The sequence below is a fragment of the Drosophila mojavensis genome, unplaced genomic scaffold (assembly GCF_018153725.1).
Source record: "Drosophila mojavensis isolate 15081-1352.22 unplaced genomic scaffold, ASM1815372v1 contig_80, whole genome shotgun sequence".
Lineage (NCBI taxonomy): Eukaryota > Metazoa > Arthropoda > Insecta > Diptera > Drosophilidae > Drosophila > Drosophila mojavensis.
Window position 1 is genome coordinate 5,541,748 of NW_025318906.1, and position 18,382 is coordinate 5,560,129.

An 18,382-nucleotide genomic window follows, 5' to 3' on the forward strand; every position below is an offset into this window, starting at 1 on the left:
GCCCATTTCGTAAGCTGTAATTATGTTATGAAGTAGTCGTAAGGCATCATTGGGCGCCATGGTCAATAGTAACTGCGCGAACGCCATGCAGTATTTAACTAGCTTTTATATCATTTTTCAACTGTCCAGCCCATGACAAGCGCCAATTAAACAGATTCGGCTAGCGCAGAAAAAAGAAGCAGAACTACACAAGCATCGACATGTTTTAATGCCTTTTGACAGACTGTGACGTGTCTGTGACTTGACTTTGACAGCTAATTGCAGTTAGGCGCGTCAAAATGCGATTGAAATATAAACGGGCCTTGTCACAAAAAAAAAAATATATATATATGAAGAAAAAAAAATGTAATAATAAGAGACAAAATCGTAAACTCTTTGATTGTCGCCCAGTCGAGGTATTTGACCAGAGCGTGTAATCATGATAAAAGTTGGAGAATCATTGTTTACCAAATTGGAGCAGAGTCATGAAAATAAACAGCGATGCGACAGAGCAATTAGCATCATTTTGTTGTTTTTGATGGAGCGTACTGTTTGGGGTAAATATGAGATCTAGTTGTATTTTTATAAACAATTATCAGTTTGCCAATGAGCACACAAAACAAGCAGCTAGCTGCTATTTGCAATATCAGCATAAAGAGTCGTGTGTGCTCCCCAAATCTTTCATCTTTTCAATTAAATCGTCTTAGCTAAAATTGAACTATTTTTCATTTAACCTTAAACTTTCGACTGCATCGCAGCTAACCCTCACTTAAATCCATAAACACTTATCAGGTTAATATCAAAGTCGATTTCATATTTGGTAAAGCAAAGAAAAATAGAGTTCATCGATAAACACGAAACAGTGGAGCGCATAGTGTTAAAACAAAAGACTTAGGCAACGAACTTGCGCAACTTCAAGGCTGCGTCGAAGGAGCCTTGATCTCAACAGTCAACGGGCCGAGGGAAACTCCCAAAAAAGCAGTTGACAAAAAATACGAAACGGACGCAAAGAGAGAGAGAGAGACAGAGACACACACGCACACATTCACGCATGGCCTTTGGAAAATCAATGCGAATGTAGTCGAACGACGTTGGTGACAACGGCATTTCACATCAGCATCCGCTGCCAAGATATTCAGATGAATCATCGCAGCGATTTCTTCTATTTTGATTGTTGTTATGTTTGTGCAGCTGAAGAGTTGCTTAGTTGTTGTTGTTGTTGTTGTTGCTGTTGACTCCCTTGTTATTGGCGCGCGTAAAGTCCGTTTTGCTCTCATTTCAGCGCAGCAGCGAATTGAAAGTGAAAGGAGCAGCCGGTAGCCAGCAGCCAGCAGCTCATTTCTATAACTGAAGCTGGGCAAATGTAGTAGTAGCTGTGGCTGTGACTGGAAATACGCCAGCCAGCATCGGCTCCAGCTGGCTGGCGGGCATGGGCATTGGCATTGGCGCGGGTGCTGCTGCTGCTGCTGCTGCTGCTCTGTAGCGGATGCTTGTGCGACAGTTGGAAAGTGTTTTCAGTGTGTTTGTGTTGTGACCTGGGCAAAGATTTGCATATACTATATAAGAAAAAGCGCTGCCGGCTCTAGTAGCAATTGCTCTTAATTTTTTTGCCCAGCCTGGCACAATTTTCACAGCTGCCGGCCTGGCCATCATTCATTTGGCTTAGTTAAGTTATTTGTTTGCGCACAAATTATGAATATTCATTTGACTGACATTTCATTGGACGTCTTTTGTTTTAGCTTCTTCTTCCCCCTATTTTTTTCGACCAGCATTTTTGTTTTTGGTCGATTTCTCTACGATATTTGCTGTCATTTAATGATGTTGTCATTTATTTCGTTTTTATTCGTCTCGCCTGCAACTGCATAAGAGTCGGCGCATGCAATAAGGAAGTTGGCGGCATTTGCGACTCACGTCAAAGGTAAATAAAAATCGATAATTGAAAAATGGCAACACAAATATTTGCCACAGCAGATGAAGACGGCATGCCGAGATTAGCATACATTTTGCTGTATGTACAGCAATCGTAAAGCTGCAGCAGCTGCATATTCGCATGCGCCCAAAATGATGAGGCAGGAAAATATATTCGCGCATGCTTCATTTACGTTTGTATTTGTATCTGTGTGCCGCACCACAAGCTCTCGGCCTGTATGTGTGTGTGTGTGTGTGTGTGTGTGTGTGTGCGAATGCCATCATCACTTTCACCCAGAGGTGATATAATGAACTACCGGCCTGGCTGACTGGCTGGCTGACTGTCCGGCCTGCTCTGTAAACTAAAACCGACGCATTGCAAAAAAATCGCAGCTGCTGCAAGATGCGCTATGTATTTCTAGTTGTTGTTGTTGTTATTGTCACATACGGCTTGCTGAAAATCCCAGCTCGTGATGCCATTTAGCGTGACTTATACGGAATTCTGTATTCTAATATCAAGTTCGTGCTTGAAGTCACTTGTTTGCCTGCTGCAATCAGTTAACACCAGTTTACGCTTGTCGTTTTAATTATAATTCGATTAGCGCTACTTAACAAATTGTTCTTAAATATTACGAGTTAAACAAATATAAAAAAAACACAAGAAGGTTGCAGTCGAACGTTACCAACTGCAGAATACTCATTCACAGCCCACAAAAGGAAGATTTAATAATAATTCTATATTGATTTGATTATTTCTATATTTCTGTCTCAATCAGATTCTATTTCCTCCCTTTTTCTCTCTTCCATTTCATATCGGACTCTCTATCTGCATCCTATTTCTCACTATGCTTCTATCTCCTTCTCTCCTTATTCTCTCTCTCTCTCTCTCTCTCTCTCTCGCTCTCTGCCTATATTTCCCCCCTCTCTCTCATATTCTTATATTCATTGCCTCTTTCCCCTCTCTCTGTGCTTATATTATCTCTCTCTCTCTCTCTCTCTCTGCTTGTCAGAGACTCTTTCTTTTCTCTCTCTCTCTCCTTATATTTCTATTTCCATTTCACTCGCTTTATTACTATTCTTCTTCTTTGTCTTACCCTATATTTCTATTTCTAACTCACATATATAATATATTCAATATTATAAAAAATTCTCTCAGTGTAACTACCGTCATACTTACATAAGATGACACCAAAAATAACAACAACTCCCCTTTTGTCTCAGTTTGCACGAGTTTTCAATGGACACGTGCCACAGGGCAAATTGAGCCAGAAACTTTTTGCGACCCAGCGGCAATTAGTGGGCTATTGGTTGAAGAGATCAGCCATAAATATGTGCTGGCCACGCTAAGAGAGAGAAAAACGGAAAAAATATTTCAAAAATAATAATAGACATATAAATAGTAAACAAATCGAGATCGTGAAATTTGGAAGCGCATATGACAGCTGACAGTGAGGCAGTCATAAATCAATTTCGACGCCGGCAGAGCAAAGGTGTCAAACAGCTCGAGTTTGGAGTTCGGAGTCTGAGCTGAGCTCTGCCGTGCCGTACCGTGCCGTGCTGTTCCGTGTTTTGTCGGGATTGCCAAATACCGCAGCCCACAGACAATCGAGCAGCGGCTTATGGAAATGAATATGTGAAAAGCTAAAAGCCGTTTAGATTTTTGTTACCACTGTCTTTAAGCATTTGATTTTCTCTCTCGCTCTTCGGTGTGTGTGTGTTTTTTTTTTTTTTTTTTTTTGGCTAATTACACAATTGTCTATGCAAGAGCTTCAGCGACATATTTATACATTGAGGGAGGAGACGCAGCAAGAGGAAGCCATAGGCTTATACAATTCGACAGACGACAGATTGAACGGGGCATGCGTAACCGAGGGTGTTTTTTGTGTTCAGCGAAATGAGCTTTATGAGCGTCTCTTACAATACCCCTGTACATAAATTGCATGAGTAACTGTATGTATGTATGTATGTATGTATGTGTATAGCAGACACGCGCATGAAGAAAACTATTTCATTGTGCACGCCAGAGACGTGTTCCTCTTAAGTCTCAGCCGTTTGTTGCCTGCAGTTGATTACCTTTTGGGGTCTTTAGCCAGGCAACTTGAATTGCAATTTGTGGAAATTTGATTGTCAAAATGAAAGATGACGACAAGGTTTGAGGCGAGGCGTATATATAATTTGCACATTAGTGTGCAGCTGCCTTGCAGCAGTCGTAGCAGCAGCAGCAGCAGCAGGGCTTCAGTTTAGCGTGTGAGTGCTTTGGGCAATTGGGAAATGCTGTTGCCTAAACATTTAGCCATTTCGTTAGTTGACCTAGAAAATGAGCTTCAAAATACAGTTGACAGCAATGCGTCGTTTCGTAAGCTTAACAGCTGCTTAACAATAAACGGGCAAATTGGTAAACAAATTGGCCCGCTTTTCGCAACGGCTGTGTAACTGTAACTATGGCTATGACTGTGGCTGCGATTGTGGCTCTGGCTGTGACTGTGGCTCTGGCATCGAGCCAGGAAATTTACGCTATGGCCTATTAAAAGGTAATTTCAAAGCTCAAGCACTTTTGACTTTCATTGCGCTTTTGTTCAGTAGGCGCAACAAATCGAAACGACGACGAGAGTTTTTTTTTTCTTTCTGTTTTGTATGATTATTATTTTGATTAAGTTGCAAATTATAAATAAAACATTCATTCAGATTTCCTCATTTTGCACCGTTCACCTCATCAATCAGTCAGTTAGACAACAGAGATCTCTTTGCAGACCGTTACAAATAGAAGTGCCTGCAATTTGATTTACATTTCGAAATAATGCAGCTAAAGCTTCCTGTCAAAGGGAACGTCAAAAGTGAAGCGTGAATAAAATTGAATAAAAGGAAAATATATTTGTTTACTTATTTATTTTGTTGGCATGAAAATCATAATGGAAATGCATTGAAAGACTGTCAGAGCTACTCTTGAGTTACTTTTCGGGAAACTCAACTTGCAAAGCCAATCTATGGGGATACTTTTTCTGATTTTACTAAATTTTTACCCTACATTAATAATTTCGCCTGAGTGTTAAATCATTTATGCGAATTTCAATCAAAAATTCAAATGAAAGCAAAGCCAATTATCAATTCAGTTTCTTAACTTCCCATCGACGTCAATGATGGCACTTGCTCTGTGGCATTCGCAAGATGATCAAACTGCAATCAGATTGAATAACTAACAGCCGTACATATACAGACAACAGATGATTTGTAATTTTGTCCGGGATATGCCCAAAATATAATTCATTAAGCCACACATACAAATGCAAAACCCACAAAAGGTAAATGAAATGAGCTCCACCGAAAATGAAAGTAAAATTAATTTTATTTTGATTTTTTTTTTTTTTTTTTTGCGCCCAACTCTTTTTTTTTTTTTTTTTTTGGCAAGTATTGAAAGAGCGCTGCGCACGCGCTGCTTGGCTTCTTGGCAATTTTTTGGCGATGATGTCAACATAATTTCTCCACCTACACAGCGGGCCAGTTCACTCTCGCCGCGACTCTGGGCTCTGCTCTGCTCTGCTCCCACTGTGACCCCTTCGCATGGCTTTGATTGGGTTAAATTGAAGGCAAGCACGCGCTTATATAACCGGGCCGCAAGCTGTGCTGAAAATCGTTGGCGCGTTTGTGTCTTCAGTCTTTTGTTTTTGGAAGCATTCGCCGTGGCCAGGAAGCCGACATTGAGCGAAATAAATGCCATGATTTGCATTTAATGCTCATCAAAAATGAAAGAGGAGAAGAGGAGGAGGAGGAAAAAGAAGAAGAACTCGTAGCTTTCCACTTAATAGAAGTGTAAAAGATTTACAACTACTAAAAACTTCACACTAAAGTCCATGATTTACACGCCTCGTAGACAATGCGACAGCCGAAAGTCTTAAGCATTGTGTCTGCAAACAGAGACCAACATCTACAAATGAAATGCAACAAATGATAATTATGGGCATTGCTGTATCATTGTGGTTGCTTCTTGTTGTTGTTGCTGCTGCTGCTGCTGCTGCTGCTAATAATAATCATAAAGAAAGGTTAACAACAACAACAACAAAAGCGCCTGCAGCTATTATCTGTTTGTGTATTTGGGGGCAGCAGCTGTGCGCCATCCAGCGGTGCGTATACATAATCCTCCATTTCATGAGTGTCGAGCGTCTGTTTCGCATTCCCCCTATATGTGTATATATCTTTTTTTTTCTGACTGTTATTGCTTTTGTTGCCATCATCACGGCCCGCGTCATAATACACATAATTTCTTAATTGCTTGGGGTCAGCTTTGAGTTGGTCTTTGTCTTCTTTTTCTCTTCGTTGAGCGCCACGCTTGAAGCGGGCGTCCGTTCAAACAAGGCGTCTTCAGTTGGGCCCTAATAAATACGCATCTGCATGGCCGGTGCGTAATTTTAATGATGCCCCACTTCAATTTCTGTGCTTGTCTCTGCCATTTTCAAGCCAAAATTGTTTCATGTGAATATTTTCAAGCGTCAGATATGATGGTGAGGCACGCAAAGCGCTAGGAAAATTAATGAAGCATTTTGTAACAGCATTTTGATACTAGAGTAAGAAAATTCAGCAAAAAAATAAATAAATATTTAACTCAAAAATTGTGAATATCTATGATATAATCTACATCTGTGATGTCTATAATATAATCTAAAAAGTTGAAATATCTATAAGAATAAGACTACTACAATATCGAAATATATTTGACTAGAGCTTAAAAATACATATATATATATATATATTGTTTTTAATATTTCATAAAATAAATAGATGTTTCCAGAAATTCCTATCTTTAATTAAAAAGTAAACAAATCTCAAAAATGTATGCATTTAGTTTATTAAAACGTGCAAATGAATTCATTTAACGTAGGCTAAACGCAGCTAAAGCTTTGTTCATTGTTTATTATTTGCTTAGTTTTTTTTTCTCTCTACCTCTCTCTCTCTCCATCTCTATCTCACACGCTAGAGATATATCTGCATATATGCTAATCCCATTCGCAATTGTTTATGCCTACGCCCATTTGTCAGATTGTGGATTATTATTTAGCTCGCCAACGCCGTCGTCGTCGTCGTCGTCTTCTTCTTCGTCGTCATTTCATTTCGTTTGGTTTCCTTTTGTGCGAAAGCAGTGAGAAAATATTTGGCTTCAAGTGCGCCGCTTGAATGTGTAAACAAAAATTCGCATCGCGAGCGAGATGGCTGCAACTGTGGCGAGTGAGATGGCGCTAGTTGAGACGAATTTTTGGGTTAATGTTAATGCATTTGTTGATGGGCAGGCGGCAATTTAAAAAAGTTCAACCAAATTGGCTGACAGCCGCATGTAAATTTCATTTAACTTGTTTTCCCTTTTTTTCTGTCTGTGATTTCGTTGCTATTGTTGTTGTTGCTTTTCTTTAGTTTGTGGGGCATTTTGAGTATTTTGCATAAAGAGGCATTCAGCAAAGCCGAATAAAGATCGCGATGACGACAATGTGGATGGCGCTGGAGCTGGAGCTGGAGCTGGGTACGGCGTGGGTGCCTTTCACTCAACTTCAACTTTTGCTACAGCTTGGAAGTTCACGTCCGGCTCCGTGCCATGTCAAAGTTACCAGCAGCAACAGCAACAGCAGCAGCAGCAGCTGGTAATAATTTCATTTCATGGCCAAGCATCGAGTGCAATTCGGACGCAATTAGCAGCGGGCGGCACGCAATGCAATCGTTTATCCAAAAGCTATTTAACAAATGCCGCCCACTCGAGCTGGTGGGGCCCGAACAATTGGAAATCGAAATTGAGAGTGAAAGACCCAGCTGGGTCGGACGGAACGAGCTGCAGCCAGGCAAATAAATGGACGACCTTGTTGCAGTTGCGACAGAGCGCGTTTCTTCAGCTGCGTCGTGGCTAATGACCATCAGCCAGACCAGAATCGCTGACCTTTCAGCAAGTCATGTGTATGTGTGGGTGTGTGTGTGTGTGTGTGTGTGGCAAGTGAAGCGTCTCGTTTAAAGTCCGGCTTTGACATAATGCCAGGCAGCAACTGGGCAGACACTAATCCCCGCCAGCTAGAGAGAAAGAGAGGAAACTAATGCAGACGTCTCGGATTCGAATTCGAATTCGGATTCGGATGTGGATGTGGCAATCAAGCGTAGAATAAGCCACGCATAAAGCTGCGCTTCGTTGAGCTTCAACTGCTGCAACAGCTGGGACTAAACATTGCGACACTTTAGGGCTGTTGCGCTTAGAGGTTGCACAGCCCCGCCCTGCTCTGCCTTGGCCCCTTCGACAGTTCAAGCAAAGTGCATTGAAAGCTGTGCAGCTGCCAAATGGCAAATGGCCGGAACAGATTATTCGGCTGACTGACAGCCGCTTGGCAAATGCAACAAAATCATAGACAAATCGAACGTCGCTTATTTTTGTGGACAAATCTTTTGTGGTAATCGCCTGGGCAGCTGGCTAATTGTTCTTAGGCAAGCTTTGAAATTGGTGTTAGCCAAGGCTACACTGAGAAAAAAAAAAAAGATGATAAAATGTATACAACTGAGCCCAAGATATAATAGTATTATTTTACAATATGTTTATTGCTCGTAGTTATATTTATATTATTATACTTATATTTTATATATTTAAAATTTTTTTTATTATTTATGTTTTTCTGTTGATAATATATATTCCATTTTAATTATTATTTGTATTCTAAATCATTTTTATTTTTTCATTTTTTTATTTAATATTGGACTATTTATATAGTATTTCCCCTCAATTAATTTATGTTTCTCCTCAACAAACTCACCCTGTTCGCAATTTGAATTTCATGATTTGGCGCCACACTCGCATCCATATAGTTGTCTCGCTCCAACGCATAGCTCGTACGCAGCTCAAGCGCGCCTAACATTTACTCAAGACCAAGCGAGATAACAACAGCAAACAGAACTAGTTCGTTCATGTGATTCATTAGCAGTGCTGCCCAGCACCAACCAAAAGCACGTTATTATTTGAAAGTATTATTTGAATATATATAACAAGTTTTTATTGAGTTGCTCAAGCAAAAGCTTATAAATAGTTTTAATGCAAACATCGAAAGTGCCTCTAAACGACCTCTGTAAGTAAATATTTAAATTTTAATAATTAATTGTATATATTTGAAAAGCCCCAACTTACTTTTCTCTGTAGAATTCCAGCCAATCTTAGCTTTCGTCTGTTTGTTGTGCGTTTCAATCCAGTTCACAATAGGCTGATAGTACTCCAATAGAGCCAGACTGCTCAGGCCCGTGCCTTTGGGCAATATTTTGCCAACAACCTCACGCCAAGGCTTTGTGGAGCCCAGGGACATCATGGCTCTAAAATGTACAATAGCAATAATAATTTAGAATGAATTTAAAGTAAAAATATAAAGTTTGTAAACTCACTTAAGACTGTTCCCCACAGCGAAGTTCCCATAAAAATCGCAATTGTGCAGTTGTCCGCGATGGTTGGTCTGTTGGCAGAGCGAACGATAGAACTGATAGCCTAGGATTTCCGAAATGAATTTCCTAGGGGAGTGGAGATATAAGATTATGATGAAAGTTGAATATTAGATAATAGTTGGTAGTTAGTTAAAGCACTCACTTGGTTTGATAATTCTGCTCGATGTTTACGTAGAACTTGTATGGGAAGTCGATGGCGCCCTCTGGACGATCCGTGGGCGGCTCAATGCCCGCATGCTGCTCCAGCAGTCGCCAGTAGTGTTTGTTCACTGTATCCATATCGACGGTGCCATTGAGTAGATCATGCATCACTTTCGTATGCACATAGTAGAGCGGAATGTTGAGTACCGTATGAATGCCCTGGGGGAGGAGATATAAGGGGGATTAACTAATCTGTATTACAGCAGATTCAAGTAGGGAATAACTCTTCAGTATGCAGAGAAGGGTTAAGACATCTCTATATATAATTATATATGGTTTAACTTCTTTCCCTCTTAAGCCTTCAACTACAATAAATTCAAGGATTTCTCTACGACTCACCATTCTAAACAGACGATTCATCAGCGTTTGCTCCGTGAACTGCACGCCCTTGGCCAGGCCACGACCGGTCAGGTGAGTGGGCGAGGAGGCAGAGAGCACCACAGCCTCACCCACGGGATATTCCAGGTTGTAGGCCTTGAAGTAGTACGAGGGCAGCGCCTTCTTCTGCTCGGCGTAGTAAACACGGCCCATAAGCGCATGATACTGCATCAACTTCCTGAAGCTAACCTTTTCGCAGTACATCATGTAGACGTGCGGGGTCAGGTCGAAGAGCGAGGGGCGGCAGTCGTCGTCGGGTCTGTCCTCGTTTGGCTCCTTGAGCTGATTCTTGTGAAACTCAGCGCTGAGTGGTGCAAAGCCGAGGGAAGTGTAGAAACTCTCGGATTCGTTGACGAGCGCCTTGGCACTCAGATGCTTGACGAACTCGTCGTATTGGGGCAGATTCTTGCGCGGGAAGTAGGACTCAATGATGCTGCCCTCCTCCCAGGCCTGCTCGAGCACCTGCTGGAACAGATGGTCCGGAATGGGGCCATTGGCGTTGACCACATCGCTGCCGTATTTCTTGTGCAGCTCCTGGCGCACGAACGCGTGCAGCTGCTGATAGGCGGGCCTCAGCTCCGCCATGGCCTGCTCCATTTGCTGCAGCATCTCCTGGCTGTCGTAGCGATACCACAGCTGATGCACCGGTATCTCCAGTATCTGGGCTGCCTTCTGGTACGACTGCACAATCGTGTAAAAGTTGACCGAGGCCCAGATTTGGTTCTTATCGCGCCACGTCTCCCAGTAGTACTTGAGCTCGTCCACATCGTTGCTGCGCTGCACAATCTTCTGGATGTCCGGATAGTAGGCCAGCGGACTGTCGTCCTCGTTGGGCATCTTGGCACCGCCCAGATACGGCTCAATGTCCTTGTCCGTGGACATTTTCTGCAACGCAGCCAAATTCATTTGCACCGACGAGAAGTAATCCTCGCCCAGCACAAACAGATCGCCCACGGTGCGCAGCTCCTGCAGCGCCAGCTTCAGCTCCGCATCGTTCACTTTGCCCAGGTCAAAGTTGCTCGCCTCACGCGAGATGCCCACCAGCTCGTCGGCGATGCGCTTCACGTTGGTCAGCTTGGAGAAGAGCGCCTCGAAATCCTCCTCATCGTTGGCTGAGTATGTCTCCGAGGCGATTTGTTGGTAGAGCTTGAAGTAGCGCTCGCTCGACTGATCCACGAACGTCTTGGCCTGCCGATCGTAGCTGGAACTGACGGCAGCCGTTGTCCACTAAGGTCGGTGAAAGAGAGACAGAGAGAAAGAGAGAGAGAGAGAGAGTGAGTGAGAAAGAGTGGGAAGAGAGAGGCAGAGCATGCAGACAATGCGTATACCCGTATTTGAAGGCGTAAATCAGTTTTTGATGATGAACTCTTATGAATCCCTAAGATTTTCATATTTTTAGCTAGAGCGAATGATTATATGTAGTCAAGTGAGAGTAGTAGTGAGAGAGTGAGAGTAATAATAATGAAAATTTTCATCAAACTCTCTGTTTATATGCCCGACATTTAAATATTGAAAGGGTATTAAGATTAATGAACTGTCTACTACTATGAGTGTTTCCTGAGATATCACACTTACGATCATATCATGGATATAGGAACAGTTATCTGTAGCTCTAGTGGCTTGCTATATTGTAAGGTCTTTACCGAAACTTTTAAGGATTATATTGGGGTAGTTCCATTTATTTATGGAAGTATACAAAAATGTATTTGTATATCAAATTTTCCATTCCCATAACAGATATGGATAGAAGCATGCAGAAATATATATAAAATTAGCTAGATATCCAGATATAGTATCTGGCTTGGTAAATCTTATGTACATTTTCCTATAGAAGCTCATCAGCGCCAGAGAGAATGAATTTGGGCTGAATTGTTTGTTGCCCGTGTATAATCTATGTAGCCTGAGCTGAAATTGATAAGCGCTATATATGGATTTAATATTATGTATGACTAAGTGTGTCAATATCTGACGAGGGAAGGGATAATTATTCGGTGTATAAAAGCTTGGCTTATATGACAGAATGAGTAAGTAGTCTATAAATATATAAACCAATACACTTAGATAAGGAGTGGTGTGAAATATTATATAATTTTACATTTCGAGTCTCTTCAATCGATAATCATCAATGCTTAATCAGCCGTCTGAACATCTCTCTTAAACATTTTCCTAATTTGTTTAAGTTCACTTTGTTTTCACTTTCTGAACAGAGTGCACAACTATAACTATCAACTGTTCGGCTTTTCATTTCTATTCTAATCAGATAATTGCGCAGCAATTGCAAAAAATTGCCGTTTGGTTAGAATATATTGTATTCTATGCTGATTATGCTTACGCCAATGGCTGCTATCAGCAGCAGCAGCAGCAGTGACAGAGCCTGAGCCATCGATTTGGTTTGAGGAAACACTTTAACTTTTGCACCACTCGACGGTGCGTTCGCAACTGAGCCACTGAGGCGACAGCGGCCCGATTATAAGCGCCATAGAGCGCCATAGAGATTCGAGATGTGTGGAAGAAGCTGCTGGGATCTATCAATAGTACACGCCGCAGCTGATAAGCGCAATCGCAATGCGCGCTTAAGGCCACCGTCTCTAGTATTAAATGAATGGACTATATAGTAGCCATTGTATTGTTTTCTTTAAATGCCGTGATGCGTTTATTATGAGCTCAATCAAGATGCAATATAGTCTATTACTGGAAGTACATGTAACTTATATATATGTATGTATTCGTCAGTGTCAGCGAGGCAAGGTCGTTGCGTTAACGTCGTCAGCTAGATGTGGGTTCAATTTAGGCCTGTCGAGTGACCACGCGATTCTCGTGGCGAATGCTGACGTCCACGATGCTCATGTTGGGCGTCAGGAAGTTGACCAGGCGATCGGCGCCAGTGCGCGGCAGGCGATCGAAGGGATAGCCCATGGACTGGCGATCGGGATAGAGGCGATCGCGCACGCCGCAGTAGCTGGCAGCATCGCTGCAGCGGCCCACCAGCTGCTGATCGATCTGGAAAGGGAAAATCGGGGATTTCAGTTTAGTTGTCCTCTAAGGTGGAGTTAACCCAGACACTCACCCTGTCGTTCTCATAGTTGGAGACCATGACGAACAGATCGCAGCGCAGACCCTCGGGCAGGCCCTTGGCGATGAGCATGTGGTTGGGCCAGCCGCAGCCGCAGAAGTTGAACTCCAGCTCCTCGGGTGAGCCGGCTGCGGGACGATTGGCGTCCAGATTGCGGAAGGTGCGCTCGAACGGGATCGTCACGCTGGACTCTGTTGAGCGGCGGCGTATGGTGTTCGGGCCCGGGTTCAGGGAGACCACAAACTTGTCCAGCTCCACCATCATCAGGCGCTGCTCGCGCAACAGCATGGGCTGGCCACGCTCATCGTTCTTGGGGGCCATGAAGATGCGCACATAGCCGAAGCGCTGGGCACCGCCGTCATTGTTCACGTTGATCGTGTAGGTGAAGGGCGTGTGGGTCAAGTGGGTGAAGCGAGCGAAGACATTGCCGCGTGGCGTGAAGTCGAAGCCGCGCGACAAATCCATGTCGGACTGCTGCCAGAAGGTGGTCAGCACATTGGGCTGGCCGCCATTGGAGGCCACCTGGACGCCAGTGATGGAGATGCCCGAGTAGTTGAGCTGCGTGTCCGTGTAGGCGGGCAGGCGGGTCTTGTGCTCCTGGAAGATGCGATCGATGTAGGCGTGCCACCTGTAGAAGGCCGGATCGCGCATGGCCGTGGAGGAGTCGCCAATGACGCCGAAGGACTCCAGATGCTTGTTGTTCGTGTCGTGGGAGTAGGAGATGAAGACGTGGCCAAAGTTGTGCAGATCACCATACTGAAATTACAGGGTATACCGAATATAGTAAGGCCATAGACATGATAGAGTGCTCTATAAGGCTTACCAAAGTGCGATTGGGCGACAGAATGGAGGACTCCAGTATGTTGCCCAGGATATCAATGCCACGGGTCTCGTCCAGTTCTACGCGCTGTCCACGCTCCTAAAAAATACAAAGTAGCTATAAGCAATTGCCCCATCTGTGGCTTCATTTGCTACTCACATCCATGACGAAGCCCTGATGAATGGCCTCGTAGATGCGATCGCGCCAGCGCTCCAGATCGGCCACCTCCAGATTGATTTGATCCTGTTCGCGATTCAGATCACCCAGACGCGTATTGTCGAAACGTGGCGGCCAGGCGCGGCTGGACACGAGCGAGTCCATCTTGGGGAAGTAGCCCTCGGCAATGGGCTCGCGCAGGTTGTTGAAGGGCTGCGTGCGGGCCAGATTGTTGCTGAAGCGCTCCATGTTGTAGCGCGCCATTATCTGCTCGTGCATGTAGTAGAAGAGCTCGCCGCGGCGATCCTTGGCCACAATGCTGCGATCGGAGGCCTCGAAGGGGTAGACCAAATGCCAATGCCAGTGGTGAAGATTGACGCCCAGATCCTCGCGGAAATACCACAGGCGATGCTCCGGCTCCAGATCGGAGGCCGTATAGTCCCGGGGTATGACGATGGGCATGCGAGAGCCGGGCTGCACCACAAAGGACTCCTCGCGCAGCTCACGGAACACCTGCGAGTCGACGAAGCGGTCGGGGAACGACTGGGCGAACGAGGGCAGATCCAGTCCCTGGGTGTCGGGCCGATGCAGCAGTGCGACAGAGAGTGCATAGTTGAACATCACGGGATTGACACGATCGCGAGCGTAGACCGCCACGCTCTGCAGATCGTCGACGCTGCGCATGTTCACAAAGATGTCGATGAGGCGGCCAGCGATGCGTCGGTGCTTCGGTATGAACAGTGAGAACTGCTCCTCGCGGCCCAGGGACATGGGTATGCGCAGATCGGGGATCGAGATCTCTCGGACGGGCACACGCTGCTCCACCTTCTCGCCGACACGGCTCTGCACCTCGTTGCTGATCGGCCGGTAGCGATCGGTCAGATAGCTATCGGGCACATCGAACACCGTCACCTTCTTGCCCTTGTCCATGAAGACGGGCTCGGTGGGGTGCTCGAACAGCAGCAGTAGATTCTGAGTGTCGGCCATTGCACAGGATTAGAGAGAGTTGGAGCTGGAGCTTGTCGAGAGAGAGTCCCAAAAGAAATTGATGTACTAAGCACTTGTCGCACTTTGCAACTGTAACTATCCGGGAGTTCAGCTGCGCCTTTTATAGCTCTGCACTCTCTCGCGCTCTCTGCTATCTCTAACCACAGACGCTGCCCAAAAGAAGGCGCTGCGAAACGGCATAGTTTGTGGTGTCCAAAATGAAAGGAACTGATAGCAGCTGATAAGGCAACGAGCTGCAGCTGTGCATGGAAAACCGCAAAATTTCTATAATTTCAGTTTGTTTTTGTTTTCTTTTAATTTCAAATTTCTAAAATACATTTCTTAATGTTGTTTGTTTTTCATTCTTTTATTATAATTACGTTTACACATATATATGTATATACTAATTTGAGTGAAATTTGATTATTCATTTTGTATTTTTGTATGTATATAAATTATCTGCACTATAATTTCTTTTTCTCTATATATATATATATTCGTATGTATATATATATATATATGTCTGTATATATAGTATATTGCAACAAATTCTACGCTCGGCGCTTTCATAAATACATCGATACTAAATAATTATTGAACTACATGCACAATTTTTATGATATCTGTATACATATACATATATATTTCTTGAAGATCAACAACTTGTTTAAATTATATATTTATTTATACTTATACATACATGTCAGATAAAAGTAATGTTTCCCTAGAATTGCCAAGAATTTCAACAGATCAAATGAGAGAGACAGAGAGAGAGGGAGACTCTTTCTGGTTCTCCGCTTACTGCTCTCCTTTTACATATACCTCTCTCTCTCTGTCTCATCTCTCACACAAGCACACCTTCTCCCGATCTCATTTTCCTAACCCTTCTCTCTCTTAATCTTACTATGCCTTTTTTTCTTCCTCTCTTCTGATTTCTTCCCCCTGTTTCTTCATAATAATACATATCTATACCTTTGAAACTGTGTAAGATATATAAAGAGGTGAATATTATGTATATATATAGATAGATATAGACAGCTCTATATAATAGTGTATATACAAGTGTTGTTTCAGTTGTCTCATGTTGTTCTTGCAGTTGTAGTTTGTTGTTGTTGTTGTTATGTAAAAGCGTAAGTTCTTGTAAAAAGTATCTTAGAAAAGCCCTTGAAAATGTCCTGTGCTCCTTTGGTTTGGCCATTTGTTTCGAGTTGCATGATATGTTGGTTGTGTTGTATAAGCTCTTAGGATAGAAGTAAGTTGGGTTTTGTTCTCTTGGTTCTTATAGATGAAACAGAATAGAGAATCAACGCTTGGTACCCAGAACCATTAAGAAGAGTGAGCATTGTGTCAGTATATATATATTGTGTTCAATATGCGGTATAAATCTCTTTAATCATATCAAAAATTACATACAAATATATATGTATTTACATAATGTATATATATATCATTTAATAATATATATCGTGCCTTGTAAAAACTCAATGGAAATACTTACAAAAATAGAGAGCAAAGTGTAAAATACATAAGAATACAATTTATGCAAAATATAATCAGTGCCATTTGTTCAAACAACTAAAAAGTGTTGTTTCATATCAAAGTAGATGGAATATAAAGCTGAACTAGTTTCATATGATGTAGTTTATATAATGCCGAATGTGTTGAATGTTGCATGCTGCATGTGGCATGTTATATGTTGTATGTTGCCTGTTTTATTTGTGTCCATTGAGTGTAGTTAAAAAAGTTGTTCAAGCTTTAGTCACATTTTTGGAGCTGAAGCAAATTCTCTACGATTTGTATACATATATATAAAACGTTTAAATACGATTTGATTCGGTTCGATAACTTTGATTTTTGCCATAAATAGATAGTTACAAATAGTTGATAGTGGTTGCTTTTGATATACATATACATATATATATATATATATAGTATATATATGGATTCCATTTCTTTGTTTGTTCTTAAAGTTTTCGCTTTTGTTTGTATGTTGTGTGTGTATATTGGTGCCCAAATATTTTCAGACTACGCTAGTGCTACTTTCTTTTCTTTTTTTTTTCATTTTTTATGTAATTACAATAACAACTATTCGAAAAATTTTGCATGCATTATACACCGACTGCTAAGGAACTTGCACTACAATTTTTTTGTTTGATTTTCTTAACTTGTTTGTCTGCTCTTTTGTCCTTCTCATTTCCCAAAACATAAAAACCAAAAAGCTGAAATTTTGTTAAAATGTAAATCAATTTTGTTGTAAATAGAGCTTTGCTATGTAATACATATATATGGGGAAATATATATAGTATATATGTAATAACAACTTTCTGTTTTGTACTGAGATTCAGGTTTTCAAATCGTTCGTATCACTTGCCTCGAACAGCACACGCACACACGCACATACACACAGTTACACAGATACTACAACACAGCTTGAGATACTTTCGAAGATCAGAGACTCAGGTACAAGTATTCGTTTAGCCCCTATACGAAATATATAACATAATTCTTATTGAGAACTAACATTGAAGTGCAGTTGGAAGCAAATCATTTTTAGAAAACATATAGGTAAAGCAACGTTATATAGAACTACGGCGAGCCGAAGTTGGAATACTCTTGCAGAGAGAGAATTATGTAGATTATAGTATGGATGGATAAAAGATCAAAGATTAAAAAATCTATTTTATTTTTTGTATATAAAATTCGATTTAGGCAAAATTAATGAAAATTAATAGAGAATTCAAAGAGTGAATCTCGAGCAAAATAATATTAAATCTGGCTCATACCTAAATATATGCTTTCAATATCTTTAGAACTTCACTCCAGACTTTTCATAAAAGAACAAAGCAGAGCAAAGCAGACTTTACAGACATTCTTCTGAAATATATAAATAAATCCTCATCAAGCAACTGTCTATCCCATTTATACACTCAGCTCTGCAAGAGTCATATAAGGTTAAGCTAAAAAGAAAAAAATATTACATAACTAACGTAGCCAAAGGCAAAACGGAAGAAAATGAACTTGAACATCAAAGGAAATCTGCAATCCACAAAACCGGAAATAACCCACATCAATGCAAATGTATTGCCAATGCTTATGACTTAACTAATGACTTTTTGGCTTGGCTGCGACCGCTGCTCCACCTGCTGCTGCTGCGGCTCCTGTCGGCTTGTTCAATTTGGTGCCACCTGGGAGGTGGTATTTTGGTACTCCTGCCGGCAGTAGCCCATCACGATATCTGAACGACAATCGCCGCCCATTAGGCCGGGCAGCAGCACCGCAGCGCCCAGTATGGTGACCAAGGCGCCAAACACGACCAGGCCCAGGGCTGGCAGCTTCTCGCGGCTAAAGAGGGCATGCGGCTCCATTTGAATGTAGGCCAGACCAGGCAATATGTAGGCCAGCGGTATAGCTGCCAGAAGACCCTAAGTGGCATAAGT

At 42.3% G+C, this 18,382-nt stretch overlaps 3 protein-coding genes across 6 annotated transcripts in view; all 3 read right to left on the bottom strand.

The window, feature by feature from the left end:
- Window positions 1-8,871: 8,871 nt before the first annotated feature.
- LOC6578847 (angiotensin-converting enzyme) lies at window positions 8,872-12,350 on the bottom strand. The gene is made up of 6 exons (XM_002004713.4): window positions 12,242-12,350; window positions 9,871-11,136; window positions 9,473-9,690; window positions 9,274-9,396; window positions 9,026-9,204; window positions 8,872-8,964 (listed from the first exon to the last, which is right to left on the bottom strand). Exons 1-6 carry the CDS (start codon window positions 12,290-12,292, stop codon window positions 8,954-8,956), a joined length of 1,848 nt encoding a protein of 615 aa, XP_002004749.1. The 5' UTR covers window positions 12,293-12,350; the 3' UTR covers window positions 8,872-8,953.
- Window positions 12,351-12,535: 185 nt separating this feature from the next.
- LOC6578848 (phenoloxidase 2) lies at window positions 12,536-15,039 on the bottom strand. Its single transcript, XM_002004714.3, has 4 exons — window positions 13,962-15,039; window positions 13,806-13,901; window positions 12,977-13,738; window positions 12,536-12,909 (listed from the first exon to the last, which is right to left on the bottom strand). The coding sequence occupies exons 1-4, from the start codon at window positions 14,943-14,945 to the stop codon at window positions 12,697-12,699; spliced, it is 2,055 nt and encodes a 684-aa protein (XP_002004750.1). The 5' UTR covers window positions 14,946-15,039; the 3' UTR covers window positions 12,536-12,696.
- Window positions 15,040-16,318: 1,279 nt separating this feature from the next.
- LOC6578849 (putative sodium-coupled neutral amino acid transporter 11) overlaps window positions 16,319-18,382 on the bottom strand; it is a 46,387-nt gene continuing 44,323 nt past the window's right edge. For all 4 annotated transcript variants that reach the window (XM_044011134.1, XM_044011133.1, XM_015163346.3 and 1 more), the window contains one exon: window positions 16,319-18,367. In XM_044011134.1, coding sequence (XP_043867069.1) covers window positions 18,116-18,367 — 252 coding nt within the window. In that variant the 3' untranslated portion in view covers window positions 16,319-18,115. The remainder of the gene's footprint in view (window positions 18,368-18,382) is intronic.

Bases quoted from the DNA above. Each gene is read 5' to 3' on its own strand.
- LOC6578847 (XM_002004713.4), bottom strand. From the start codon at position 12,292: ATGGCTCAGGCTCTGTCACTGCTGCTGCTGCTGCTGATAGCAGCCATT. The intron at 11,137-12,241 runs GTAAGCATAATC...CACCGACCTTAG, and splicing joins TGCTGATAGCAGCCATTGGC to TGGACAACGGCTGCCGTCAG. The intron at 9,691-9,870 runs GTGAGTCGTAGA...CTCCTCCCCCAG, and splicing joins TGAATCGTCTGTTTAGAATG to GGCATTCATACGGTACTCAA.
- LOC6578848 (XM_002004714.3), bottom strand. From the start codon at position 14,945: ATGGCCGACACTCAGAATCTACTGCTGCTGTTCGAGCACCCCACCGAG. The intron at 13,902-13,961 runs GTGAGTAGCAAA...TGTATTTTTTAG, and splicing joins ATCAGGGCTTCGTCATGGAT to GAGCGTGGACAGCGCGTAGA. The intron at 13,739-13,805 runs GTAAGCCTTATA...CTGTAATTTCAG, and splicing joins TGTCGCCCAATCGCACTTTG to TATGGTGATCTGCACAACTT.